This window comes from Emys orbicularis, chromosome 2 (genome assembly GCF_028017835.1).
Source record: "Emys orbicularis isolate rEmyOrb1 chromosome 2, rEmyOrb1.hap1, whole genome shotgun sequence".
Lineage (NCBI taxonomy): Eukaryota > Metazoa > Chordata > Testudines > Emydidae > Emys > Emys orbicularis.
The window spans coordinates 876083-903984 of NC_088684.1; the positions used below are offsets into that span (position 1 = coordinate 876083).

At 60.0% G+C, this 27902-nt stretch overlaps 1 protein-coding gene across 1 annotated transcript in view; it reads right to left on the bottom strand.

The window, feature by feature from the left end:
• Positions 1-27902, bottom strand: part of LOC135875122 (microtubule-actin cross-linking factor 1, isoforms 6/7-like) — a 78558-nt gene that overhangs the window by 22989 nt on the left and 27667 nt on the right. Inside the window, exons 13-23 of the mRNA XM_065400108.1 lie at positions 27373-27528; positions 26052-26258; positions 25818-25937; positions 22231-22400; positions 16050-16209; positions 14024-14221; positions 11953-12078; positions 11196-11339; positions 2534-2722; positions 1830-1944; positions 154-323 (exon numbers count right to left, since the gene is read on the bottom strand). Coding sequence (XP_065256180.1) covers positions 154-323; positions 1830-1944; positions 2534-2722; positions 11196-11339; positions 11953-12078; positions 14024-14221; positions 16050-16209; positions 22231-22400; positions 25818-25937; positions 26052-26258; positions 27373-27528 — 1755 coding nt within the window. The remainder of the gene's footprint in view (positions 1-153; positions 324-1829; positions 1945-2533; positions 2723-11195; positions 11340-11952; positions 12079-14023; positions 14222-16049; positions 16210-22230; positions 22401-25817; positions 25938-26051; positions 26259-27372; positions 27529-27902) is intronic.

A 27902-nucleotide genomic window follows, 5' to 3' on the forward strand; every position in this document is an offset into this window, starting at 1 on the left:
CCCGAGGGGCACACCTTGCCGCCCAGCGGGCTGGGTCCTGGCACGCTCCGGCCCCCAACATGCCCTGCTCTGACCCAGGCCCGTGCCTGTGATGTGCCCCGCAGACCCTGCAGCAGGGACCCATGAGACCAGGGCAGGAGCCCAACTCCCTACCTCGCGCAGCCGCTGCAGGGCGCTCTGCAGCCGGTACTGCCGGTCCAAGGCCAGGAGCCAGAGCTGCTGCCAGCGGTGCAGGAGCTGCGCCATGGGGGGGCTCTGGGGCTCCAGGTCGATGAGCGGCACCTGGGGAGTGGTGCGGGTGGGTTTCACAGCGCTGCGTCGCCCTGCAACCAGACAAAAGACGGGCCTCAGTGCCCATGGGTTGGGGGGATCGAGGGGGCGGTGAGCGGGGATCCAGGGGGAAGTAGGAGGAGGCAGATGAGGGGGGCAGTGAGGGGGGATCCAGGGGGCGGTGAGGGGGGATCCAGGAGGTGGGGGGGGGCGGATCGAGGAGGAGGGGTGTGACGTTGCGCTCCATATGATTTTATGAAATATGCTAATGAGTGGGACTATAATGTAACTGGAATATGCTTCATGCAAAAGGTCTCTTGTAAGGTATCATTACAAAGCTTATAATCTACTGAGTGTGATCATCCTATTTGTATAAATGTATCACTCTTGTATCTGAAACTAGGAATATGAACTATAACTCTGAGGGCCTATTGTCATTATGCAAACTGTGGGCCATTAATGGTGCCTTAGAATCTTGATGGCTCCCATTGACTAGGACAATTGGTTGTGAATGGGTTTATTTACCTGCAAACCTTCCTGTATACTGGGTAATGAAGAATGAGGTCTTACAGTGACATGTGACCATGTCACCTGATACTGGAATCCATCTTAAACCCGGTGCTTTTCCATTTAGAAGGAGGGGTGGGGACCCAGAGACAAAAGATTCCCGACTTGTGCCAAAGATATAAAAGGGGGTGGAACAGAACAAAGGGTGCTGCAGTCATGAGAAATCCCCTAGCTAACACCTGAGCTGGAACTAACAAGAACTGTACCAGGGGAAAGGATTGGGCCCAGACTAGGAAGGAGTCTAGTCTGTGAAAGAAGCTTACTGGAACATCTCTGAGGGTGAGATTTACTTGTATTCAGTTTCTTAATGTGTTAGGCTTAGACTTGCATGTTTTGTTTTATTTTGCTTGGTAACTTACTTTGTTGTGTCTGTTATTACTTGAAATCACTTAAATCCTACTTTTTATACTTAATAAAATCACTTTTGTTTATTAACTAACCCAGAGTAAGTGATTAATACCTGGGGGAGCAAACAGCTGTGCATATCTCTCTATCAGTGTTATAGAGGGCAGACAATTTATGAGTTTACCCTGTATAAGCTTTATACAGAGTAAAACGGATTTATTTGGGGTTTGGATCCCATTGGGAACTGGGTGTCTGGGTGCTGGAGACAGGAGTACTTGCTGAGCTGTTTTCAGTTAAGCCTGCAGCTTTGGGGACGTGGTTCAGACCTGGGTCTGTGTTTGCAGTAGGTTTGCGTGTCTGGCTCAACGAGGCAGGGTTCTGAAGTCCCAAGCTGGCAGGGAAAACGGGCTCAGAGGTAGTTTCAGCACTTCAGGTGACAGTCCCAAGGAAGTCTCTGTGACCGAACCCGTCACAAGGGGGCAGTGAGGGGGGATCCAGGGGGCAGCGAGAGGGGATCCAGGGGGCAGTGAGGGGGGCTCCAGGGGGAAGTGGGAGGTGGCAGATTGTGGGGGGCAGTGAGGGGGGCTCCGGGGGCAGCGAGGGGGGATCCAGGAGCAGGCGTGGGAGCCAGTAGCAGGCGCCCTTACCTGCAGCCAGCCGGCGGGTGGTCGGCGGCCCCAGCTCCGGGGCCAGCTTGCGCTTGCAGCTTTTGGTGACCTTCTCCACATCCGGCTGTTTGCGGTTCAGCTCCTCCATGAACTCCTGGGCAGGAGAGTCGGCGTGAGGGGGAGCAGGGCCCGGGCTCCTCCCAGCGGGGCCCCCATGATGCGTGCGCCCCACCGTTGGGGGCTGGCGGGCAGGGCCCCAGTACAAGCCAGGGCAGATCCCATGGGCCAGCTGGGCAGTTCTGCCTGGGGCCAGGGCCCTCTCACCCCCCCGCTCCAGGACGCTCTGGATGGGCCACAGAGCGACCAGGCCCGGCCCCAAAGAGCTTCTAGGCTGAGCTGACATGGGGCAGTGGGGCGGTGAGGACGAGGGACATCACTGCCCCATGAGGGTGGGGCGGGGGGAGGGTCAGAGCCCCATGGGGCCAGGGCATTGCGGGGGGGGAGGGCGAGGGACATCACTGCCCCATGGGGGTGGGGCAGGGGATTCAGACCCTGGGCCAGTAGGGACAAGAAGCAGTGACGTGCTGGCTGGGCAGTGGATGGCAGAGGAGGGGATGGCAGGGGGCAGCTGGGGGGGACAGAGGGGGCAGCAGAGGGGAACAGCAGGGGTGTGGCGGGGCAGAGCGGGGAATGGCAGAGGAGGGGGCAGCAGAGGGGGCAGGTACCGGCCCCAGCCCTGTTACCATGTGCTGGGAGTTGAGCTCCTCCAGCTGCTGGGCGTCGTCAGGCAGTGTCTCCTGGTCCCTCAGGCTCAGCGACTCCTCGGCAGCTGCAATCCAGTCGACGAGCCGGCCCATCTCCTCCCGCTCTGCGGACAGCCTGGCCGTCTGGGCCTGGAGCCGCTCGCCCTGCTGCTGGGCCCAGCTCAGCACCTGCACACACGGGCAGTGACCGGGGGCAGCATGGAGGAGAGAGTGCGGGAAGCACCCCTGGCCACAGACCAGGGGGAGCAATGAGGGCACAAACAGGCCTGTGGGCACAGGGCATCAAGGGTACGAATTGTGAGCCCATGGGCCCAGGGCACTGAGGACACTGACCATGGGCCCCATGGGAAAAGGGAACGGAGGACACGGACTGAGGGGCAGCAGGGACACAGATCGGGGGGCCCACGGGCACCGAGGACATGGAGTGGAGCCCCGTGGGCACAGGGTGTTAGGATATAGATATTCAGGCCTGTCTGCAAAGGCCTATACTTATGAATTTAGGTGTATTCTTATCACTTAGCTAGTTATAGAGGTATAAAAGAAAGAATCAAAATCACTGTCTGTCTGTGTAAGGGCCTTCTCTTACTGTGACAGTTTGAGGCCTGGTTCTTAGGCTAAGGCCTTTGGCTAAGCAACAGAGGCCAGCCATAAGCTGGGAAGCGAACGGTCACATCCTCACATTCCAAACTAGTCACATGGAAATAAGGTGCTATTGGGCTGTTAGAATACAATCCTGTCCTGATATTCCTATCACCTCCAGAGAAAGGAAAGAGCCTAGAAGATGTAAAAGGAAACTTAGTTTGATAGCATCCTGTCTGGCAAGAACTCACTTATCAATAGCTGGGATGTGAAAAAGACGGTTACTTACCTTCTGTAACTGTTGTTCTTCGAGATGTGTTGTTCACGTCCATTCCACATTAGGTGTACGCGCGCCGCGTGCACGAACGTCGGAAACTTTTTCCCTCAGCGGCTCCCGTCGGGCCCGCAGGGTCTCCCTTCCCGCCAGAGCGGCGCCCCGCCCTAGCGTATATATATCCCTGCTGGCCCGACCCTCCCTCAGTTCCTTCTTGCCGGTGACTCCGACAGAGGGGAAGGAGGGTGGGGAGTGGAATGGACGTGAACAACACATCTCGAAGAACAACAGTTACAGAAGGTAAGTAACCGTCTTTTCTTCGAGTGCTTGTTCACGTCCATTCCACATTAGGTGACTCACAAGCTTACCATTGGAGGAGGGTAGGAGTCAAGGAATAACTGATTGAAGCACCGCTCTGCCGACCATCGCGTCATCTCTGGTCTGATGGTGGATCGCGTAGTGGGCTGTGAAGGTATGCACCGACGACCAGGTGGCTGCCTTGCAGATCTCCTGAAGCGGGACCTGCGCCAAGAAGGCCGTCGAGGATGCTTGGGCCCTAGTAGAGTGAGCCCGGATCTGAGGTGCAGGCACGTTGGCGAGCTCGTAGCACGTGCGTATGCAAAGCACGATCCACGCCGACAGGCGTTGCGTCGAAATAGGCCGGCCCTTCATCCGCTTCGCAATGGCCACGAATAGCTGAGTCGATTTGCGGAAAGGTCTGGTACGGTCCAGATAAAAAGCCAACGCCCGCCGAACATCGAGGGTATGCAGGCTACGATGGCGAGGGTCCGTATGGGGCTTGGGGAAGAACACCGGCAAACAGATGTCCTGCCCCATGTGAAAACTCGTGACCATCTTAGGGAGGAATTTAGGGTGAGGTCTAAGCTGCACCTTATCCTTATGAAAAACAGTATAAGGAGGCTCCGAGGTGAGGGCCCTCAGCTCCGACACCCTCCTAGCCGAGGTGACGGCCACGAGGAACGCGACCTTCCATGAAAGGTGCATGAGGGAGCAAGAGGCCAGGGGTTCAAAGGGGGGCCCCATGAGCTTAGTGAGGACCAGATTGAGGTCCCACGGGGGTATAGGTGGGCGAGTGTAGGGGAACATCCTTTCCAGCCCCTTGAGGAATCGGACCACAGTGGGGTTGGAGAATACGGACAGCCCCAATCCCCCCGGGTGAAACGCCGATATGGCGGCTAGATGCACCTTAATAGAAGCGGGGGCAAGGCCTTGGCGCTTAAGGTGCAGCAAGTAGTCCAGAATCAGTCGTATCGAGGCCTGCAAGGGCTGGACGCGCTGAGGCTCACACCAGAGGGAGAAGCGCTTCCACTTGGCAAGGTAGGTTGCCCTTGTGGAGGGCTTCCTACTACCCAGGGGGATTTGCTGGACCTCCTGAGAGCACCTGTGCTCCACCTCACTTAGCCAGAGAGAAGCCATGCCGTGAGATGCAGCGATGGCAGGTTCGGGTGGAGTAGGCGACCTCGGTCTTGTGTTATGAGGTTGTGATGGAGGGGGAGGGCTATCGGAGAGGCCACGGACAGCTCTAAGAGAGTTGTAAACCAGTGTTGACGTGGCCATGCCGGGGCGATGAGAATGACCGTCGCCCTGTCCCTGCGGGTCTTTAGAAGGACCCTGTGGATGAGTGGGAACGGGGGGAAGGCATACCGCAGGCTCCCGCCCCACGGGATTGCAAAGGCGTCCGCCAGAGAGCCCGGACTGCGGTTCTGGAAGGAGCAAAACTGCGGGCACTGGCTGTTGTCCATGGTGGCAAACAGATCCACCTGGGGAAACCCCCACCTCAGGAAGATTGAACGGAGGATGTCCCGCCTCAGCCTCCACTCGTGTGTGAGATAGGACCGGCTGAGATGGTCCGCCAATCCGTTCTGGACCCCGGGGAGATATGCCGCCCGAAGGTGCACTGAATGGGCTATGCAGAAGTCCCAGAGGAGGAGAGCCTCGCGACAGAGAGGAGAGGACCGGGACCCGCCCTGCTTGTTTATGTAAAACATAGCGGTAGTGTTGTCCGTCAGAACTGACACACTGTGCCCTCTTATGGTGGCGTGAAAGGTCTGGCAGGCGAGGCGAACCGCCCTCAGCTCCTTCAGGTTGATGTGAAGCGACTGTTCCTCCCTGGACCACAAGCCCTGAGTGCGCAGGTCCCCTAGGTGCGCCCCCCAACCCAGGTCCGACGCGTCTGTCACTAGCGTCAGAACTGGTTGTGGGGCGGCGAACGGGACCCCCGCACAGACCTGCTGTTGGTCGAGCCACCAACAGAGGGCGCTCGATACCCGAGCCGGGATCGTGACGACCATGTCCAATGTGTCGCTGTTGGGGCGATATACTTGGGCCAACCACAGCTGCAGAGGCCGGAGCCTGAGGCGGGCGTGTCCAACCACGTGGGTGCATGCCGCCATGTGCCCCAAGAGCTGTAAGCAACGTCTGGCCGCGGTCGTGGGGAATCTCTGAATGGAGGTCATGGCCTCCTGGATCGCCAGGAAACGCGATACGGGAAGACTCGCCCGTGCCGCCACTGAGTCCAGGACTGCCCCTATGAACTCCAGTCTCTGTGTGGGGACTAGTGAGGACTTGGGCACATTGACCAACAGGCCGAGATCGCGGAACACTTGTAGCGCCAACGTCACGTGGGCGTGAACCTCTGCCTCTGACCGGCCCGCCAGGAGCCAATCGTCTAGGTATGGGTAGACGCGCATCCGTCGTTTTCGAAGGAAGGCCGCCACCACGGACATGCATTTCGTGAAGACACGTGGGGCCGTTGCCAGGCCGAAGGGCAAGACCGCAAACTGAAAATGACGCTGCTGGATAGTGAAGCGCAGGAACCGCCGGTGGGCCGGGCGGATAGCGATGTGAAAGTACGCGTCTTTCATATCGAGGGCAGCGTACCAATCCCCCGGATCCAGGGAAGGAATGATGGTACCGAGGGAGACCATACGGAAACGTGGTTTTTGCAAGTACTTGTTCAGCTTGCGAAGGTCCAGGATAGGACGGAGGCCCCCTTTCGCCTTGGGAATGAGGAAGTATCTGGAATAGAACCCTTTTCCTCTGAGGTCCCGAGGAACCTCTTCCACCGCCCCTACAGCGAGGAGGGTCCGTACCTCCTGCATAAGGAGTTGCTCGTGAGAGGGGTCCCTGAAGAGGGACGGGGGAGGTGGGTGGGAGGGAGGGGGCGAGGAGAACTGGAGGGCATATCCTGACTCTACCGTGCGCAGGACCCAATGGTCTGATGTTATATGGGACCCGGCACGGAAAAAACGGGATAGGCGGTCCCTGAAACACAGGGGAGGATCCGGGGAAGAGATCGGTACGCTGTCCTCGATCGCATCTTCAAAATCCCTGCTTATTTCCCGGCTGCGGCTTATTGTTGCCCTGGTTTTGGCCCTGGTTAGGCGTATTGTTGCGCCTACGCCTATTGTCTCTGCCCCGCCTACGGTAAGGTTCGTGTCGAGGGCGAGGCTGGTACTGCCTCTGTGGAGGCTGCGGTTTGAAGGGCTTCCTCTGTGTCACAGGGGTATGCATCCCCAAGGACTTGAGGGTAGCCCGCGAGTCCTTGAGGCCATGGAGTCTGGCATCCGTCTGCTCCGAAAACAACCCCGTCCCTTCAAACGGAAGGTCTTGGAGGGTGTTTTGCACCTCGGGGGGAAGACCAGACGCCTGCAACCACGCTGAGCGTCTCATCACCACGCCGGACGCGATAGTCCTAGCGGCCGCATCAGCCGAGTCGAGCGAGGCCTGTAACGAGGTCTTGGCCACCGCCTTTCCCTCGTCCACAATGGCCGCAAACTCGGGTTGCGATCCCTGAGGCAAGGCATCCTTAAATTTAGACACCGACGCCCAGGAGTTGAAATTATGTCTGTTGAGGATCGCCTGCTGGTTCGCGATCCGCAACTGGAGGCCTCCGGACGAGTAGACCTTTCTGCCGAACAAGTCTAATCGTTTCGCCTCCTTGGCCTTGGGGGCTGGGGCCTGCTGGCCATGCCGCTCCCTCTTGTTGACCGCCGAGACGACCAGCGAACATGGGGCTGGATGGGAGAAGAGGAAGTCAAACCCTTTGGATGGGGCAAAGTACTTCCTCTCGACGCCCCGCACGGTCGGCGCAGAGGAGGCTGGCGTCTGCCACACAGTCTTATAATTCGACTGTACAGTCTTTATTAGTGGAAGAGCAATCCTGGAGGGACCCTCCGGGCTGAGAATGTCTACCATGGGGTCCTCCTGCTCGACCGTCTCCTCCGCCTGCAACCCCAAATTGAGGGCCACCCGGCGGAGCAAGTCCTGGTGTGCCCGGTGGTCAATCGGGGGAGGGCCGGACACTGTTGTGCCCGCCACGGCTTCATCCGGTGAGGAGGAGGAGGTCATGGCCTTTTGAGCGTCCTCATCCTCCTGTAACTCCTCCTCAGCGGGGTGGCCCTCCGGGGTGCGTCCCCTGCCCTGGGTCACGGACGGTGCCGGGCTCGGTGCCGAGTCCGCCCTCTCTGCATCAGGTGGTCTGGAGACCGTGGCCTCCACACGGGAGGTGGGGCGGCACCGTGGGGAGCGGGACCGGTCCCCTGAAGGGCCCGATCTCGAGGTTCTGGACGGAGGGCCTTGCTGATGATAGGCCCACGGGGTCCAGAACGGCCACTGTCCCGGATGGCTCCAATGCGGTTGCCAAGAGGCCTCGTGTCCTTTAGCGGCGTGCCCTCTGCGGCCATATCTCGAAAGCCCCGAGCTCTCTTCCGACGCAAGCGACGGTGACCTAGAGGGCCATGGCGGTGCCGTGGGGCGGTGCCGGTCCGGTGTCGGGGAGCGGTGCCGTCGGGACCGGGACCGTGAGTAGCGCCGTACCGATCTGGACCTAGAACGGTACCGTTGACCGCGGGACCGGGAACGGCTGCGGGAGGATGGTCTGGGGGCCCTCGCCATCGAAGCGTCCCGGTGCCTGCTCGAGCCGGGCTGCTGGGACGGTGCCTCGCTCGCGTCGGGGCCTGTCTGTTTGGAGGCCCGTTGCGCGGCAGGAAGCCGGGAGTCCACCGAGGCGGAGCTCGACCGGGACCGGCGCCGTGAGCGGTGCCGAGATGGCGACCGCGACGGGCGCATCATCGCCGGCTTGCCCTTGGAAGGCAGTCGCGGCGGAATGTCTTTGGCGCGGAGTGTGCTGACGGAGGACAATTCAATGAGGTCCTTTGCCGCCTCAAATGTGTCCGGGGTGGAGGGCTGTTCCAACAGTTCCTCCAGTCCTTCCTCCTCACTCGACGCGCTTGTCCCGGGGCTCGACGGGCCTTTCGGCGCCGGAGCCACTGGTACCGGGACCTGTATCGGGGCCGGCACGGCCTTGGTCGCACTAGCGGTCTTTGCTGGTGCCACCTTCTTGTGCGGGGAGCGACCCCGGGCCTTGGGCTGGCTCTTGGGCTTGGCCTGCGAAGCAGACCGGTGCCGGGCGTGATCTCGCCGAGGCGGCACCGTAGACTTAGTCTGCACCGCCTGTGTCGGGTCGCGGACCGATGCCGGGGCACTTCGCACCGACGCCGACGGTGCCGTGGGAGCGGAGGGCTGTAACGCCATCTCCATGAGGAGCTGTTTTAGACGAAAGTCTCTCTCCTTTTGTGTTCTGGGCTTGAAAGCCTTACAAATCTTACAGCGCTCCTTCTGGTGAGCTTCCCCCAGGCAACGGAGACACGACTCGTGCGGGTCGCTCACTGGCATGGGCCTGCGGCACGCGGCACAAGCCTTGAAGCCTTGGGCGTGCGGCATGCCCCGCCGCCCAGGGCCGGTGCCGGGGTTGACCAAACCCCTATCACCAAGAGTTTGGTTGGTCTTTGTAACAACTAAAAAACTACTTAACTCTAACACTTACTAAACAAAGAACTGATAACTACTGCTAATGACTATGCTAAGGGACACTCTCGAGTTGAGAGAAGAGCTGTTCCAATGTCGCCACGGGCGGTAAGAAGGAACTGAGGGAGGGTCGGGCCAGCAGGGATATATATACGCTGGGGCGGGGCGCCGCTCTGGCGGGAAGGGAGACCCTGCGGGCCCGACGGGAGCCGCTGAGGGAAAAAGTTTCCGACGTTCGTGCACGCGGCGCGCGTACACCTAATGTGGAATGGACGTGAACAAGCACTCGAAGAAGAATCCTCATTTCTCTATTGTTCTATCACTGTAGTCTCCACTTCCCTATTGTTTGTCTGTATAATCTCTGTCTGGTTCTGTGATTGTTTCTGTCTGCTGTATAATTAATTTTGTTGGGTGTAAACCAATTAAGGTGATGGGATATAATTGGTTAAATAACCATGTTACAGTATGTTAGGATTGGTTAGTTAAATTTCAGTAAAATGATTGGTTAAGGTCTAGCTAAGCAGAACTCAAGTTTTACTATATAGTCTGCAGTCAATCAGGAGGGGGGGGAATGGGAACAGGGACTGGGGGTGGGGGAATTGGAATCATGTTTTGCTAAGGGGGGAATGGGAACAGGGAGACAGGCAGGGCTCTGTGGTGTCAGAGCTGGGAAGGGGGACACTGAGGAAGGAAACTGGAATCATGCTTGCTGAAAGTTCACCCCAATAAACATCGAATTGTTTGCACCTTTGGACTTCGGGTATTGTTGCTCTCTGTTCGTGAGAGAAGGACCAGGGAAGTAAGAGGGTGAAGGAATAAGCCCCCTAACACAGGGTACCGCGGATACGGAGCCGGGCCCCGTGGGCACAGGGTACCGCAGATACAGAGCCAGGCCCTGTGGGCACAGGGTGCCGCGGATACAGAGCCAGGCCCCGTGGGCACAGGGTGCCGCGGATACAGAGCCGGGCCCCGTGGGCACAGGGTGCCGCAGATACAGAGCCGGGCCCAGTGGGCACAGGGTGCCACGGATACAGAGCCGGGCCCCGTGGGCACAGGGTGCCGCGGATACAGAGCCGGGCCCCATGGGCACAGGGTGCCGCGGATACAGAGCCGGGCCCCGTGGGCACAGGGTGCCGCGGATACAGAGCCGGGCCCCGTGGGCACAGGGTGCCGCGGATACAGAGCCGGGCCCCGTGGGCACAGGGTGGCAAGCTATGGCACTGTGTCTCCATAAGGGTTTGTCACTTGTCTATGTTGCGCTGTGTCCAGGGTTGTGGCAGGCTCAGGTGGGGAGGCCTGGCAGGCTCACGGGAGGGGGGTCCCCACTCACACAGGTTCCACCCCCCCCCCCCCCCAAGGGAGACGCAGCAGGAAGCCAGTGACTGCCACCTGTCAGGTGCTCTGCTGGAGCAGTCCGTGGGTGTTCTCCCGGCCAGACCCTGCTGGGTGCCCCGGCCAGCCGGGAGATGCCCTGCTGGGCCCAGAACCCATGGAAGGGTGAGGGGAGTGGGGCCACGGCAGGGCCTGCCCTACTGCAGAGCGGGCTGGAACCTCTCAGGAGGGGCTGTGCGTTGCTGAGGAGGCAGGAGGGGTCTGTCCTGATGTGTCTGGCGCTGGACAGCGGGAGGAGGGCAGCCCGACCACCTGCGGCTGGAGCCCGTCCCACTGGTACAGCGTGCATGCCAGGCGTGTGGGAATCCCCTCTGCTCCCAAGCCCTGCCCCAGGGCCCACGAGGACACAGGGCAGACACAAAAGAAGTCCCACTGTCTGGGTCGGGAAGAGCCTGGCCGGGGGGTCGAGGTCAAGGGGAAAGGGGCGATGCAGGTGGCCAGCCCAGGCCCAGTGTGGGCCGTATGCTGGGCCGCGGGAGCCCATGGACCCCAGCTCATCCCCTGGGATGCTGGCGGGCGCCCTGGGGCTCTGCCTGCCCCGGCCCGGCGGGCTCTGCTCACACTCACCTCCTGGAAGCGGCTCTTGGCCACGGTGATCCAGGACTTGATGGTGACGACGGAGTCGGGGTGGCAGGCAGACAGGATCTCCTCCCCCAGGGACGTGATGCACTCCAGCTCGAGCTGCTGGCACTGCAGAGTCTTCATCAGCTCCTGCTCCGGACGCAAGGGCAGCTCAGCTCCGCAGCATGCCCGAGAGCTACCGAGCCGGACTGAGGGGGCTGCCGAGCCGGGCTGAGGGGGCTGCCGAGCCGGGCTGGGGGGGCTGCCGAGCGGGGCTGGGGGGGCTGCCGAGCCGGGCTGAGGGGGCTGCCGAACCGGGCTGGGGGGGCTGCCGAGCGGGGCTGGGGGGGCTGCTGAGAGGGGTTCCAGGCTGAGGGGGGCTGCCAGGCCGGGCTGGGGGGGCTGCCGAGTGGGGCTGAGGGGACTCCATTGGGATGGAGACGCAGTGCCAGCATGGTGGCTGCAGAGACCTGGTCCTGAGGCCTGGGGGTGCAGAGGCTGCCTGGCAAGACAAGGGGTCAGGATGGGGCCAGGTCTGGGCCAAGGGAGAGCTCCTGCTTCGCACTGCCCTGCCTGGGGCGTGGCCAGGAACGGACTGGGGGCATGGCAGGGGGCAGGACAAAGGCAGGGGGCAGGAGCTGACACTGGGTGGTGGGGGCCAGAGTGCGAGGCAGCGGAGCTGGCACCCCGGGCCCTGCTCCAGGCCTTGCTGCACCCAGCCAGGAGGAGAGGCGGGGCAGGAGCTGGGGTGGGGGGCACTCACTTGCAGCTGGCTCTGGCACTCGCGCAGGGCCGCCTCCTCCTCCGGGAAGACGCCGTGCCGGAGGGTTTTCTCCGACTCAGCCAGGTGGGCCAGGAACGAGCGCACCAGGGTGTGGAACTCCTCCGCCTGCACAGGAGAGCAAGGGTTGGCAGGGCCCGGACCAGCCTTGGGCTCAGAGCCAGCCCACCTGCCCGGGGCCGGTGCCCCTCTCGCCCAGCTCGACCCCCCGCGTGGCCAGGTGGCCCGCCGGCCCTGTCCCGACTCGGGGGCTGGGGGTGGGGTTAGCTCAGCCCGACACTCTCCACAGACGCGCCAAAGGGCCGCGAGTCCCCGACCGCATCACACAGACCGGCCTGGTCCCCTTCGCAGTGACCCAGCAGCCCGGGAAGCTGACCCAGTGAGACCGGCGCCATCCCTGTGTGGACCCTGTGATTTCGGGCCAGGAGCAGCTCCTGGGGGTTCAGCTCAAACCGGCTGGGCACAGGACTGAGCTAACCTGCAATGGCCTCTCCTGGACTGAAATCGGCACGTCCACATTAGTGCCCCAGGCTGCAACCTCCTAACCGGATTGTGGTGCTGCTTCCCTGCCTGACAGGGCCTGCGACAGCTCCCTCCGCCTAAACAAACCGTCACATGCCTGCCTAGTGATATAAAATTATTCTGCTTAACTGCCAGGGGGCAAATTTGTCACGTGGAAGATATACAGCTATAGGTTGTCTTAACTCAGGAAGTTCCTTCGAGAGGAAATGTAGCCAAACTCCAAACCTATAGACAATGGAACTCCCTGTGCCTGTATCCTATAGATAACTAACTGCTTGGTTTGCAAAATAACAAGGGTGGGGAGCAAGTAAATGAACAATAAGGGGTCATAAGAGGGGCAGATACATGTAGCTTGCTAATTATGTATGGTAATGATGGCAAATTTTGGCCAATCGTAAAGCAATAAATTATCATAGTCAACTGCATATAATGCTTTGGTGTAAGTGTTTTCTTTGTTCTTGCTGACTTATGAGCTCGAACCCAATTGCAATTGAAATAAACGGATCGCCCCTCCCGGGGCTCCTTGCTTGATTAGCTGTGTCCGTCTCTCCTTATTCCTCAGCTGGAACGGACAGAAATTTCTATGACACTAGGCTGGGCCCCCGGCCACGGCCCCCTGCCCTCCCTGCTAGTCTGGGCCCCCGGCCACGGCCCCCTGCCCTCCCTGCTAGTCTGGGGCCACGGCCCTCTGCCCTCCCTGCCTAGTCTGGGGCCACGGCCATGGCCCCCTGCCCTCCCTGCCTAGCCTGGGCCCCCGGCCACGGCCCCCTGCCCTCCCTGCCTAGCTTGGGCCCCCGGCCACGGCCCCCTGCCCTCCCTGCTAGTCTGGGGCCACGGCCCTCTGCCCTCCCTGCCTAGCCTGGGCCCCCGGCCACGGCCCCCTGCCCTCCCTGCCTAGCTTGGGCCCCCGGCCACGGCCCCCTGCCCTCCCTGCCTAGTCTGGGCCTCGGCCACGGCCCTCCCTGCTAGTCTGGGCCCCCGGCCACGGCCCCCTGCCCTCCCTGCCTAGTCTGGGCCCCCGGCCACGGCCCTCTGCCCTCCCTGCTAGTCTGGGCCCCCGGCCACGGCCCCCTGCCCTCCCTGCTAGTCTGGGGCCCCGGCCCCGGCCCCCTGCCCTCCCTGCCTAGCCTGGGCCCCCGGCCACGGCCCCCTGCCCTCCCTCCTAGACTGGGCCCCCGGCCACGACCCTCTGCCCTCCCTGCCTAGCCTGGGCCCCCGGCCACGGCCCCCTGCCCTCCCTCCTAGACTGGGCCCCCGGCCACGACCCTCTGCCCTCCCTGCCTAGTCTGGGCCCCCGGCCACGGCCCTCTGCCCTCCCTCCTAGTCTGGGCCTCAGCCACGGCCCCCTGCCCTCCCTCCTAGTCTGGGCCCCCGGCCCCACAGCCACGGCCCCCTGCCCTCCCTGCTAGTCTGGGCCTCAGACACGGCCCCCTGCCCTCCCTCCTAGTCTGGGCCCCCTGCCCTCCCTGCTAGTCTGGGCCCCCGGCCCCATAGCCACGGCCCCCTGCCCTCCATCTCTCCCTCCTCTCACCTGCTGTAACGAAGCCTCTAGCCGGCCCTGCTTGGAGATGGAGAGTTTGCAGATCAGGTCCCAGCGGCCGCTCAGCTCCTCCATTTGCTTCTGCAGCCACTGGGAGTCGACGCTGTTGCTGCCCCGAGTCAGGTCCCTCACCGAGCGCTTCAGCATCTTAATGCAGCTGGCTCGCTTGCCCAGCTCCTTCTGGAAAGCCTGCGGAGGGAGAGCAGGTGTGGGCGGGACCGTGCAAGGTCCGTGTCAGAGCAGCTGCAGGGAGCCCTGGGCCCGCAGCTCTGCCTGTCCCCGGGGCCCCAGGCATGGAGCTGAGTGGGACTCTCGCTGGGCACTCCCTTTGCCTGGGCGTCCGTGCCCAGCTGGGAGCCCAGGCTGCCAGGCGAGAGAGACCTCTGCCGGGGACTGTCGCGGCTGGAAGGTGCCAGGGAGTCAGAGCGTCGGCATTTCTGGGCGAGCTCCCGCCCCAGCGTGCATCAGCCCCGCGTCCTGGGCGGGGATTGTGCATCCTGGAGAGTGTGGGACGGGGGGAGGCAGAGTCGGGGGACACAGCTGTGACGGTGCCCCCCATAAGGATTTATGGAAATGTGCTTATGAATGTAAATATGACATAACTGGAATATGTTTTACGCTACATATGCCGTCTAACATATCTCTGCAAAGGTTATGATCTACTGAATCTATTCATCCTATCTGTATGCATGAGTCATTGTTGTACTTGAAGTTATGAATATTGCTTGTGCACTGGTTTGATTTTAAGTAGCCTTAGTAAAGCATTTGGTCAGCTTCTTTAGAAAGGAATTTGCAAGTTAAGTGCCCAATCAAGAAGCACTTAACGGACAATGGATCTTGGAAGGCTCCAATCCACACAAGAAGTCTACTTGAGGCTGTTCAAGGCAGCATGTGAACCATGGCTGCTACCTGTAAGTTCTGAGTCATGCGTGGACATGTGACTTGCCCATGTGACTCCAAAACTCCATCTTGGAGCTGGGATTCTACATGGGGGAGTGAGGAGCGTCCACCCACAAGAGAAAGTCTATTTAAACCCATGGGAGACCCCTCCATTTTGTCTTCAGCTGGCTCAAGAGATAGCCTCTCCACCCCCAAGGATACCCGAAAGAAACTGGAACAAAGGACAGTAACCACGGGGGTGTGAGTGATTGCTAGACCCAGACTAGAAGGAGGCTAGTCTGTAAAAGAGGCTTCTTGGAACATCTCTGAGGGTGAGATTTTATCTGTATTCAGCAACAGAGTCCTGTGGCACCTTATAGACTAACAGATGTATTGGAGCATGAGCTTTCGTGGGTGAATACATGGACATGCGTCTGACGTAGTGGGTATTCACCCACGAAAGCTTATGCTCCAATATATCTGTTAGTCTATAAGGTGCTACAGGACTCTCTGTTGCTTTTTACAGATCCAGACTAACACGGCTACCCCTCTGATACTATCTGTATTCAGTTTCTTACTGTATTAGGCATAGGCTTGTGTGTTTTATTTTATTTTGCTTGGTAATTCACTTTGTTCTGTCTGTTATTATTGGAACCACTTAAATCCACTTAAACCACTTTTTGTATTTAATAAAATCACTTTTTACTTATTAATTAACCCAGAGTATGTATTAATACATGGGGGCGGGGGGGGGGGGGGGGGGAAGGAAGGAACCACTGTGCATATCTCTCTATCAGTGTTATAGAGGGCAAACAATTAATGAGTTTACCCTGTATAAGCTTTATATAGGGTATAAGCTTTATACCGGGTAAAACGGATTTATTTGGGGTGTGGACCCTATTGGGAGTTGGGCATCGTAGCGTTAAAGACAGGAACACGTCTTAAGCTGCTTTCAGTTAAGCCGGCAGTTTGTGGGACGTGTTTGTGGCCGGCAAGCGTGTCTGGCACCACCAGGCAGGGGGCTGGAGTCCCAAGCTGGCAGGGAAAGCAGGGGCAGAAGTAGTCTTGGCACGAGTTGGCAGCCCCAAGGGGGTTTCTGTGATCCAACCCGTCACAGCGGCACCAGAGGAATACAGACCTTGTGCTTGTCCATGAGGTCGCTGACCAGGTCGCGATCCCCCCCAACCGGCACCTCCTCACACAGCTGCGGCTCGGCCCGGTACAGCCAGTCCAGCAGGGCTTGCAGGGCGTCTGTGAACTTGCCCGAGAATAGCAGGCTCTCCTCCAGCTTGTGCTGCCTGAAAGGGAACGGGCGATGGGCAGCGACCCCACCATGCGCAGGCCTGGGGCAGGGAGATGGGCACGCTGCCCTGGGAAGGGTTTCCCCCAACCAGGAGAGTGTGTGTAGAATGGGGCCCCCACCCACGCAGTGTGTGTGTGTATGTGTAGTGTGGGGGCCCCACCCGCGCAGTGTGTGTGTGTAATGTGGGGGCCCCACCCGCGCAGTGTGTGTGTGTGTGTGTGTAGTGTGGGGGCCCCACCCGCGCAGTGTGTGTGTGTGTGTGTAGAGTGGGGGCCCCACCCCTGCAGTGTGTGTGTGTGTGTGTAGTGTGAGCCCCACCCGCACAGTGTGCGGGTGTGTAGTGTGGGCCCCACCCGCGCAGTGTGTGTGTGTGTGTAATGTGGGGGCCCCACCCATGCAGTGTGCGGGTGTGTAATGTGGGCCTTGCCCCAGCAATGTGTGTGTGTGTTTCAAGTAGGGGCCCTGCCCCCGCAGTGTGTGTGTGTGTGTATGTGTGTGTGGAGTGGGGGCCCTGCCCCAGCAGTTTGTGCATGACCCAGGGAGGGGAGAAGGTAAGAGTCCAAGGGGGGCATTTTTATGAATTTGCCGAGGTGCCAGTTAGATGTTAAAGTAGAAATCTACCTAACGAGCTTTGCCAATTCGCTGAGTGCCACAGCCACTCCTGAGCTGGCCCCACAGGCGAACCCTGTGTCCCTGAGCCCAGGCAGCGCTACCTAAGTTAACACTAGGTTCATGGAAACATAGACCCACAGAGCGCCCGCAAGGGTCAGCTAGTCTAACGCCCGCACGATGCAGGATTTGTTGTCTCTAAACCAGCCAAGACAGTTCGCTCTCCAGCCTCCTTTTGAAAACCTCCAGTGAAGGAGCTTCCACAGCCTCCCCAGGCCTCTGCTCTGTCCCATTGTCCCACTGTTCTTACAGTTAGGAAGTTTATCCTGAGATTTAATCTAAACCTGCCATGCTGCAGTTTGACCCCATCGCCTCTTGTCCTGCCCTCTGGGGCCAGAGAGAACAACTTTTCTCCATTTTGATGGCAGCCTTTCAAGTATCTGAAGACCCCGACATGCCCCCCCCCCCATCTCCTCTTTTCCAAACTAAACATACCCAGATCCTTCCGCCTTTGCTCGTATGGCGGCATTCCAGCCCTCTGATCATCTTTGTCACTCGCCTCTGGATCCAGTTTCTACATCCTTTCCATTGGTGACCAGAACTGGACACTGTTCTCCAGCTGAGGCCTAACCAGCGCCGAGTAGAGCGGCACTATCATCAGGGCCGATGAGAGGGGGGGAAGCCAGTACAAATTACCGGGGCCCGGCAGTCCGTAAGGGGGCCCGGGGCCCAGCTTCTCCACCCCCCTCTTGTCAGCCCTGTTTAGCTGGTCCACCCTTGCTGGGGGGCCCGAAAAAATTTTTCACCGGGGCCCGAACCCGCTCTTGGCGGCCCTGACTATCACCTCCTGTGATTTGCATGCTATGACTCTTGTCACTGAGTGTGGGGGGACTCAGGGCCCTGCACCCCCGGCTTCCTGCGATTCACCATGACTCTCAGCCAGCCAGTAAAGCAGAAGGTTTATTTAGACGACAGGAATACAGTCCAAGACAGGTCTTGCAGGCACAGACAACAGGACCCCCTCAGTTAGCTCCATCTTGGGGTCCCAGGGCGCCCCAGCCCCCTTGCGAGGTCAGAGCCCCGTCTGCCTCCCAGCCAGCTCCTGAAACTCTCTCTTCAGCGACCCCTCCCACAGCCTTTGTTCAGTTTCCCGGGCAAAGGTGTCACCTGGCCTCTAACCCCTTCCTGGGTTCTCATGTTACGTGCTCAGGTATTCTCCGTTGGTCAGTCTCCCATCCCCCAATGCAGACTATCCTAGCCACACTCCCCTGTCAGCATTCAAAGCCCACAGTAAGAACAGTCCCAGTTCGTCACAACTCTGTTAATGCAACCTGAAATTGCATTTGCTTTTTTTGCAACAGCATCGCATTGCTGACTCATGTTGAGGTTGTGATCCACCACAACTCCCAGATCCTTGTCAGCAGTGCTGCTGACAAACCAGTTATCCCCCCTGTGACGCTGCACTCCATGTGCTTTATGGAAATATGCTTGGAGTGTGAATATAATGTAACTGGAATATGCTTCAGGCAAAAGGTCTCTTGTAAGGTATCATTACAAAGTTTATAATCTACTGAGTGTGTTCATCCAATTTGTATAAATGTATCACTCTTGTATCTGAAACTAGAAATATGAAGTTAACTCTGAAGTCCTATTATAATTATGCAAAGTGTGGGCCATTAATGGAGCTAGGCTGTTCTCAATGGTACCAGATGACAGAACAAGGAGCAATGGTCTCAAGTTGCAGTAGGGGAGGTTTAGGTTGGATATAGGAAACACTATTTCACTAGGAGGGTGGTGAAGTACTGGAATGCGTTACCTAGGGAGGTGGTGGAATCTCCTTCCTTAGAGGTTTTTAAGGTCAGGCTTGACAAAGCCCTGGCTGGGATGATTTAGTTGGGGTTGGTCCTGCTTTGAGCAGGGGGTTGGACTAGATGACCTCCTGAGGTCCCTTCCAACCCTGATATTCTATGATTCTATGATCTGACCTGGCGAGGGGGGGGAGGATGCAGCGCTGCCCCATAGATCTGACCCAGCAGTGGTGGGCGGGGGAGGATGCAGCGCTGCCCCATAGATCTGACCCAGCAGTGGTGGGCGGGGGAGGATGCGGCGCTGCCCCATAGATCTGACCCAGCAGTGGGGGGCAGGGGAGGATGCGGCGCTGCTCCTTAGATCTGACCTGGCGAGGCGGGGGAGGATGTGGCGCTGCCCCATAGATCTGACCTGACGGGGAGGGGGGGAGGATGCGGTGCTGCCCCATAGATCTCACCAGGCGAGGGGACGGGAAGGATGTGGCGCTGCTCCGTGGATCCGACCCGGCAGTGGGGGGCAGGGGGAGGGTGCAGTGCTGCCCCATAGATCTGACCTGGCGAGGGGGGAGAGGATGTGGCACTGCCCCATAGATCTGACCCAGCAGTGGGGGGCAGGGGAGGATGCGGCGCTGCTCCTTAGATCTGACCTGGCGAGGCGGGGGAGGATGTGGCGCTGCCCCATAGATCTGACCTGACGGGGAGGGGGGGAGGATGTGGCGCTGCTCCGTGGATCCGACCCGGCAGTGGGGGGCAGGGGGAGGGTGCGGTGCTGGCCCATAGATCTGACCCGGCAGCGCACTAGCAGCTTGCACAGGGAGGTGGGGTACAGGGCTGTACACACACTCTGAGCCACTGCCCAGAGCTGTGTGGACGTGGGGGCAGGTGCTGAGGGGCTGCAGGGCCGAGGGTTGGGACGGGTGTTAGGAAGGGGGTGTGGGGGGCGCCTGGCCCAGGGAATGGGAGGCTGTGCCGGGCAGAGGGGGCACTGATGGTGCAAGGGCGGCAGGGCGGGTCTGTTGTGATAACAGGGCCTATAAAACGTCCCCCATTCTGAAGTGAAATGTCGCGAGGACCTGCGGGTGCTCCAAGGGCGCTACCAGCAGCAGACGCGGAGCCAGGAGTTAATGGACCCAGCCCAGACGGACGGAGCAGCCTGAAAGGCGTCCTTCTGCAGGGGAGGCCACCAGGCCTTGCTCAGCTTCTAGGAACTTTGTTTTTCACGGTGAGGTCTGAAAGTCATCAGGGCTCCATGACGCCCACGCTCAACCCTTTGGGGGACACCCAATTGCCAGCACCCCAAAGGCACGGGAGCTCCTGCTCGGTTCCCTTCCTATCAGGTTACTTTCTGCCCCCCCACCCCACCCCCACCCCCTCCTATCCCATCTCCCTCTCTCAGCGGCTCACCAGCCCCTGAAAGCCACAGCACTGCGTCGGCACCATGCGATGACCTGCCCACCAGCCCGCCCTGGCTAGGGAGAAAAGACCCAACCAAATGACATTTCTGACTGGAGTGGGAACCAGGGTCCAAGCACCAGGCTCTGTGGTCCACCCATGGCTGACCAGACGGCCTGTGTTGGATTCCCCCCTTTCTAGCCTCCCTCGCCTGCAGCTTGTGCCAGTCAGGCTGGAGACGAGCGCACCCGGACAGCGTGAATTACCCTCCCATGGGCAGCACAGCGAGGTTACTCTGGGAATAAATGGCTCTGCTAGTTCGAGGATGACTTGCATGATGTGACGCAGTAGGGAGGATTGATCTGGGAATGTCATTTAGTGTTACTGGGGCTGTCTGCATAGGGGATGGGAGAGCAGGGGATGACTTTAGGTGAGGGACGGTACCTGAGCCTGTAACCTGAGCCAGGAGGGGGGTTGGGCCAGGTGACACCTTCTGCCCGGGAAGCTGGACAAAGGGAGAGGGGGAGAGAAGGAGGGGGGAGAGCCGGCTGGAGGGGTTTTTGGTTTCAGTTTGGGGCTGGCTGGGAAGAGGCAGGGAACCCCAAGTCTGGGGTCTAAGCTCCTTGCCCCCGCAGAGGGACCTGGCTGAGGGGTCCTGGTTGTACCTACAAGCCCTGCTTGGGACTGTGTTCCTGTCGTCTAATAAACCTTCTGTGTTACTGGCTGGCTGAGAGTCCCGGTGACTCACAGGAAATGGGGGGTGCGGGCCCTGACTCCCTCACACTCCGTGACACAGGGTTTGATTCCATTTGTTCTGCACAAATGTAAAGGCTAGTTTTCAGTTCCTGTGCTCGATGCACTTCCCCTCTGGGGTGTCTGCCAAGGAGCCGAGAGCCCCCGGTCACTGCAGAGCAGAACCCCGAACCTGCATCACCGGTCTCATGCTGCACACTGGAAGATTTACAACTTTAACTCTTTTGACCCTTGACATTTATCCAACTGTGACGAAGTGGGATTGTTCTTAATGTTTCCTCTGAATCCTGTGTGGGTCCCTCAGTTTCCCCTATGCATTTCTTAAGTCTCTAGGGGATGAGATTGTTGCAGAGCATAGGGCCAGTGCACATAAATGGCTGACAAACAAATAAAAGGAAGTTCTTCTTCACACAGCGCACAGTCAACGTGTGGAACTCCTTACCTGAGGAGGTTGTGAAGGCTAGGACTATAACAGAGTTTAAAAGAGAACGGGATAAATTCATGGAGGATAGGTCCATCAGTGGCTATTAGCCAGGATGGGTAAGGAATGGTGTCCCTAGCCTCTGTCTGTCAGAGGGTGGAGATGGATGGCAGGAGAGAGATCACTTGATCATTGCCTGTTAGGTTCACTCCCTCTGGAGCACCTGGCATTGGCCACTGTCGGTAGACAGGATACTGGGCTAGATGGACCTTTGGTCTGACCCGGTACAGCCTTTCTTATGTTCTTATGACATTCTGTCTCCTGGCAACTAATGGCCAGGCCCTTCCCCCCTGCAAGGGGATGCTAAAGGTGTTTGGAGAACAAAGGGATCAGGTGACCTCCTGGCCCAGGAAAGGAACAAAGCCCAGAAGAGGAGGGGCTGGAGGGTGAGTTTCAGTTTGGAGCTGGCTGGGGACGGGAAGTGAGGGCAGACGTGGGTGTCTGCCTTGCTGGACCCCAGAATGGACCCGGCTGAGGGATCCGGTTCTCTGGACCTACAAGCTCTGTTTTAGACCGTGTTCCTGTCATCTAATAAACCTCTGTTTTACTGGCTGGCTGAGAGTCACGTCTGACTGCGAAGTGGGGGTGCAGGACCCTTTGGCTTCCCCAAGATCCCGCCTGGGCGGACTCGCTGTGGGAAGCGCACGGAGGGGCAGAGGATGCTGAATGCTCCAAGGTCAGACCCAGGAAGGTGGAAGCCATGTGAGCTTCTTGCCTTGAAGACAGTCTGCTCACAGAGAGGAGACTTCACCAGAGTCCTGCCTGGCTTTGTGGGGAGCAGTTCCAGAGCATCGCCCGGGGACTCCGTGACACCAACATATCCCAAGGGGGGAGCCAAGGAGAAGATGGGGTCACAAGCACCAGCAGGGTGGGAGGTGGCAGGGTCTCAGGCCTGCATAGGGACCCAGCTCCCCAGGGTCCTGGCCCAGCAGAGACCAGTGCCAGCAGGACAAGGGCAGAACACCAGCCTCACCTCTCCACAGCCCGGCCACCCACGTCGTCCCAGCGCTCCTTCAGCTCCCCCAGCAGCTCCTCCAGCGGCTGCACGTCCTCGGCCAGCTGGGCCTTCTCCCGCAGCAAGCGCCCGCTGCGCAGCGTGGCCTCGTACACGGGACGCTTGGAGCGCAGCAGCTTCTGGAACTCCTGCTGCGCCGGAGAGGGCAGGTTAGTCCAGGAGAAACGGGCAGGGGCTGGAGACTAGGCCTGGTGGGTCAGCCCCGGGGAGATGGGTCAGGGGAGCAGGTGGGTCGGCCCAGGGGAGATGGGCAGGGGCTGGGCGGCTGGAGCTGGGGAGCAGGTGGGTCGGCCCAGGGGAGTCTCTTGCACCCCAGGAGTCCTTGCCAAGGTGGGCAGTCCCTGGGGGGGAGAGGGCTCCCGGAGACTGCTGTCCCAGAGGGTCAGTGTCTGGCTGTGATGGGACATGCCCCAGTTCTGCCTGTGCCGGGCCCCACTGGCCCGAGCCAGCCTTAAAAGCCAGCCCCCGCAAGCACTGCCCAGCCCCTCACCCCAGACCTCCTTGGGCTGAGTGGGGCCTGGGAGTGCAGCTGGCCAAAGGGAGCGGTACCAGCGTGTCACACAGAGATGGGGAGCCACTGGCCAGTGCAGATCTGGGCACCCCCTCCCCCTGGCAGTCCCTGACCTTGCACACAGGGGCCCCAAGCCATTGTCTTTCTGCCAGAGGAGGGGGGCACGTTAGACACGACGTGTGAAGAAGTGGGAATTTTCTGCAGTAGGGGTATGACTGAGAGGCCTGGGCAGGCTGTGGGGGGTGATGGCCCCTTGTCCTGGGGACCCCCCCATACCAAAGGGGAGGTTCTGCAGTAGGGGTACGGCTGAGAGGCCTGGCGTGGTGCCGAAGGGTGACGATGCCCAGGGCAGAGCAGGAGTCCGGAGGTGCTGGGTCAATGCCCCGTTGAAGGGCCCCGTGGAGGATCCGGGAGGGCGACGGGAGCTCTGAGGGCAGGCGGGAGCTGTGACCTCAGCCGGAGGCTGCAGGAGGGGATCAGAACTGGCTTTGGGGAGACCAAGGGGCTCTCAGCTGGCACTGACAGGGACCTGGGGTGGAGCGCTGGCTCGGCCAGGCTGGAATATGTCTGAACCCGGGCATCTCGGTACTAACCTAAGGCCTTCCCGAGACCGCCTGACAAATACGGTTCTGGTCTGAGCTGGCCTCTGCGTGGCGCAGCAAGTACTGGCTGGGAGCATGGAATTGTCTGTAATATTTGTATGAATCCCTCACGCGCCTGTTTCCCTCTGTAGTTTGCATTGTACGGGGGGGGAGGGATGAGCATAGATTTTTAAGGGCAATTATCCTTTGGCCCAGTTTCCCCAGGCTGGGGGTGGATTCCCCATCACTGACAATGTCAGATCCAAACGCCCAGGAGTTCTTTGGGGAGGCTCTGGGGCCTGTGATGAGGTGGGCACAGCGATCCCTTCTGGCCTGGGAATGGGGTACGTCTGCTTCTGGGGCAGCGCAGCGACCTGAGCTGGAGTCACCGCGCTCTGGGGCCTGACGGGACTGGCTCAACCTGGCCCAGGTCAACAAGGGCTGCAGAGAGACAAGGCAAGCACCAAAGACTCAGGAGTGGGAAGCTCTGGCCGGTGGGGTGTGTGACGTTATTGATATAATCTGGGACCACATAGAACATGGTTGCAACCAAAGTCCTGTAATGGCACCAAATCTTGTATAAAGGGGGTCAAATGAGGTGTCTAAGACAAGGTTATGGTTTGCTGGTTATGATTATGCTGTCTATATGTGTGTATCAGTTTTGTAGTTGAAGTTATGAATATTGGCTCTATACTGTCTGTATTTCAAATTTATGCTATGCTGCTGGGTGACACCCCAGACAAACTGGTGTTAGCTCTGCCTAGCCTGCTTGATGGCCCATTAAGGACCATCAGCTACAATTGACCCATTGAGAGAAGGCGGATACGCCTTGTGACTCAGCAAAGTATGCAGGGACTGGCCCATGTGACTCCAGAATCCATTTTGCTGTAATTTTCCACAGTAAGGACAAAGAGGTGTTCTTACACCTGGAAAAGACTATAAAAGGCTGATGCCTCATCTCCATCTTGTCTTCAATCCTGCTTCTTACCTCTGGAGGGACCTTGCTACAAACTGAAGCTCTGAACAAAGGACTGAGGACCCATCCCAGCTGGGGATGTTCCAGAGACTTGATTTGAACCTGCAGGTTATTCCATCACTGCTACAAGCCTAAACCAAGAACTTTGCCATTACTGTATGTAATTGATTCCATTTAACCAATTCTAGCTCTCATCTCTATCTTTTTCCCTTTTATGAATAAACCTTTAGATTTTAGACTCTAAAGGATTGGCAACAGCGTGATTTGTGGATAAAATCTAATTTGTATATTGACCTGGGTCTGGGGCTTGGTCCTTTGGGATTGAGAGAACCTTTTTTCTTTTACTGGGGTATTGGTTTTCATAACCATTTGTCCCCATAACGAGTGGCACTGGTGGTGATACTGGGAAACTGGAGTGTCTAAGGGAATTGCTTGTGAGACTTGTGGTTAGCCAGTGGGGTGAGACCAAAGTCCTCTTAGTCTGGCTGGTTTGGTTTGCCTTAGAGGTGGAAAAACCCCAGCCTTGGGCTGTGACTGCCCTGTTTGAGCAATTTGTCCTGAATTGGCACTTTCCGTTGGGTCCCGCCAGAACCGCATCGTTACAGGGTGTGAACACAGCCAGGCCTGGGGAACACAGGACGGGGACGTATCGGGCAGGGTATCCAGGGCTGGCTTCTGGAGGACGCCGGCTGGTCTCTCCAGGGACTGACAAGGAGTCAGAGAGCGACGCAGCCACTCCAGCTTGGCTGGCCGATTGCTCCGGCTCGGCAGACGGACGATGCTTTTACCTTCAGTTCTCTGTGCTGAGCTAGGGCTGGCCAGGCCCTGTCCCAGCTGACTAGTAAACCCTGCGCGGTTTGGAACCACGGCCGGCCGGGTGTCGCTGCAAACGCTGGCTGGTGCACCCGTCCCTGCACGTCTCTCCCAGGGTCTGGCTCAGGACAGAGCTCCCGGCATGACGCAGGAGCGCTGGAGCCTAGTGGCTCAGGAAGGAGCCGGTGAGACCTGGAGGCCGGCCCTCGAGGAAGAGTGGGACCCCTTGGGGGGCTGGCACCCTGAAGGGGCGTTGCTCAGAGCCCGTGGGGACACACCGCGTTCTCGGGAGTTTGGCAGCAGCGGGCAAAGGCTGCAGGCTCCTGAGCAGGCACTCGACCCCCCCATCCAGCCGAGGGCTCAACAGCTCCCCTGGGCCTAGCACCTCGCAGCCGGGAGGCAGGGGTCACCCCTGCTGTCTCCCAGTTCTGCCCAGCCCTGGGGACGCAGCAGCCCTGGCCCTGCTGAGAGCAGAGAGATGGGTGTAGGGACCTCGTGCTCGGCACAGGGGAAGCCCGGGGCAACCCCAGAAGAGCCCTAGGGAGCACCGCCCTTGGGGGCAGCTCAGAGTCCGGGGAATCTGCAAGCCGCCGTGCGCTGGCGCGACAGCCCGGGGCAGAGCACAGGGCCCAGGGGGCTGGGGAGGGGAGTCACGGCGCCGCACCTTGTGCTCAGCCAGCTGGCACTTGATCTCCTCCTGGCTCATGGCGGCGTCACCGGGGACCTCCAGAGTCTGCTCCACCTCATCCATCCAGTCCAGGAGGAGCTGCCGCGACTCACTGAACTGAAAGTGAGCGAGAGGGCGCGTCAGCAGGAGCCGCCGGGAACGCCGGAGACCAGCCCGCTTGGCAACAGGGCCCACTCCCCGCCACATCCTCGGGGCGCCCCCACACGGTACCTGCTTGGCACGCTTGCGAGCGTCCTCCAGCGCGGCGCCCCGCTCACCAGTACGCCGCAGCACCTTGGCCACCCGCTCCTTGGCCGTCAGCACCAGGCTCTGGATCACAGCGCAGTCTTGCTTCCTGCTCACGTCCTTCAGGCGAGCGGCCACCGCCTCCAGGCTGGACAGCTGCTCCCCGCGGGCCGTCACCTCCTTCAGCAGCGCCTGCCGAGCGAGCCAGAGCTAGCCGGGGCTGGCGCAGCCGGCCCTGGGGGAGGCTGCGGCCAAAGGGCAGCAGCCTGGCTCAGCGGGGGGCTTCTCCGAGCAGGCTCCAGGCACCGGAAGAGCTGTGGTGCTGGGAGCAGTGGGATCCCCCCACCGCTGCGGGAGGGAGGCATGCCTAGTGGGGAAGACACGCTGCGACGGGGTGTGGTGACAAAAGGGTTAAAGCGACCAATTAACCTCGGAGGGGTGGGGGTTAGGCTGAAGCTGGGGGCTGGGTCTCCAAGGGCTGCTCCGGGAGGGGCCAGCATGTTGCCCCAGGTGAAAGGGAGCTGGGAGCCTGCCTGGTGCCAGGCTGCTCAGGGCCCCTGCCAGCCTGAGCCCTGGGTCGAGGGAGAGTGGGGCAGGTCCCAGGGCCTGGGGACCGGCTGGGATGGCCTGAAGCGGGGGCAAGCCGGCAAAGGAGAAGGCTCCCGGGGAGCTGAAGCGCGGTTGTTTTGCTGCGTTCTGTGGCTTTGGAGGCCCTGTGAAGAGCTGGGCTGTTACCTGGCTTGGCTGGGGGGCCAGAGCATAGCTGTTGCAATGCCACATAGAGACACTGGGGACATGGTATTGCAGCAACTTTGCCACGCACCCACCCCCGTACTGCCAGCATCTCCCTGGGGAGCCCCCCTGCCTGCCCCAGTGCCCCAGAGCACCGTTCCCAGCAGAGCCTAGCACGGACACAGTGCCCGCCGGGGCCCCTCGGGCCATGCCCTGTGACAGGAGAGGCACTGCTGGGAGCCAGGCCCTGTTCCTGGCTGGCCCTGGCTGCAGGCTCTGGGAGCTCACGCCGGGCACCGCCGGGTGAGACCAGGTCCCTGCAGCCATGCACCAGACCGGCCAGGCTGCTCCAGGGTCAGCGAGGAGGCAGGGCCCAGCGCCAGCCCCTGCAGGGCGAGCTGCACGGCAGGCTCTCCAGGGAACAGGCGCCCTTGGCAGGGATTGCATGGCAGCAAGGCCTGCCGAGACTCTGAGCAAAGGCAGGTGGGTTCTGTCTGGGGCCAGGGGTCGTAGCCTTGCCAGCACGGCGCCCAGCACCAGGCACCGAGAAAGCCGCTGGGCCAGCCACACTCACCTTGTGCTCCTGGACCTGCCTGAGGACCATCTCCAGCAGGAAGCTGGGCGGCTCCGGGGCACTCAGGCTCTGCTCCGTCTGCCCCAGCCACTGCAGCAGCTCCTGCGCCGTGCTGTGGAACTCCGTGCTGAGTGTCAACCCCTCCGCCAGCCGCTCCTGGGGGATAGGAGCCCCAATCAGAGACGCGCCGGGCCAGCAGGGAGAGCCGGCAACCGCCCGCGGGGCTGTGCCTGCTGCAGCCTAAAACACCCTCCCTCCCCACCCCCCTGTTCCAGCCAGGGACCGACCGGCTGTGCCTGCTACAGCCTAAACCTCTCCCCTCTAGGTGGGGGGACACCCCACCTCCCCGCCCCCCATTCCAGCCAGGGACCGACCGGCTGTGTCTGCTACAGCCTAAACCTCTCCCCTCTAGGTGGGGGGACACCCCGCCCTCCTCCCCCCATTCCAGCCAGGGACCGACCGGCTGTGTCTGCTACAGCCTAAACCTCTCCTCTCTAGGTGGGGGGACACCCCACCTCCCCGCCCCCCAT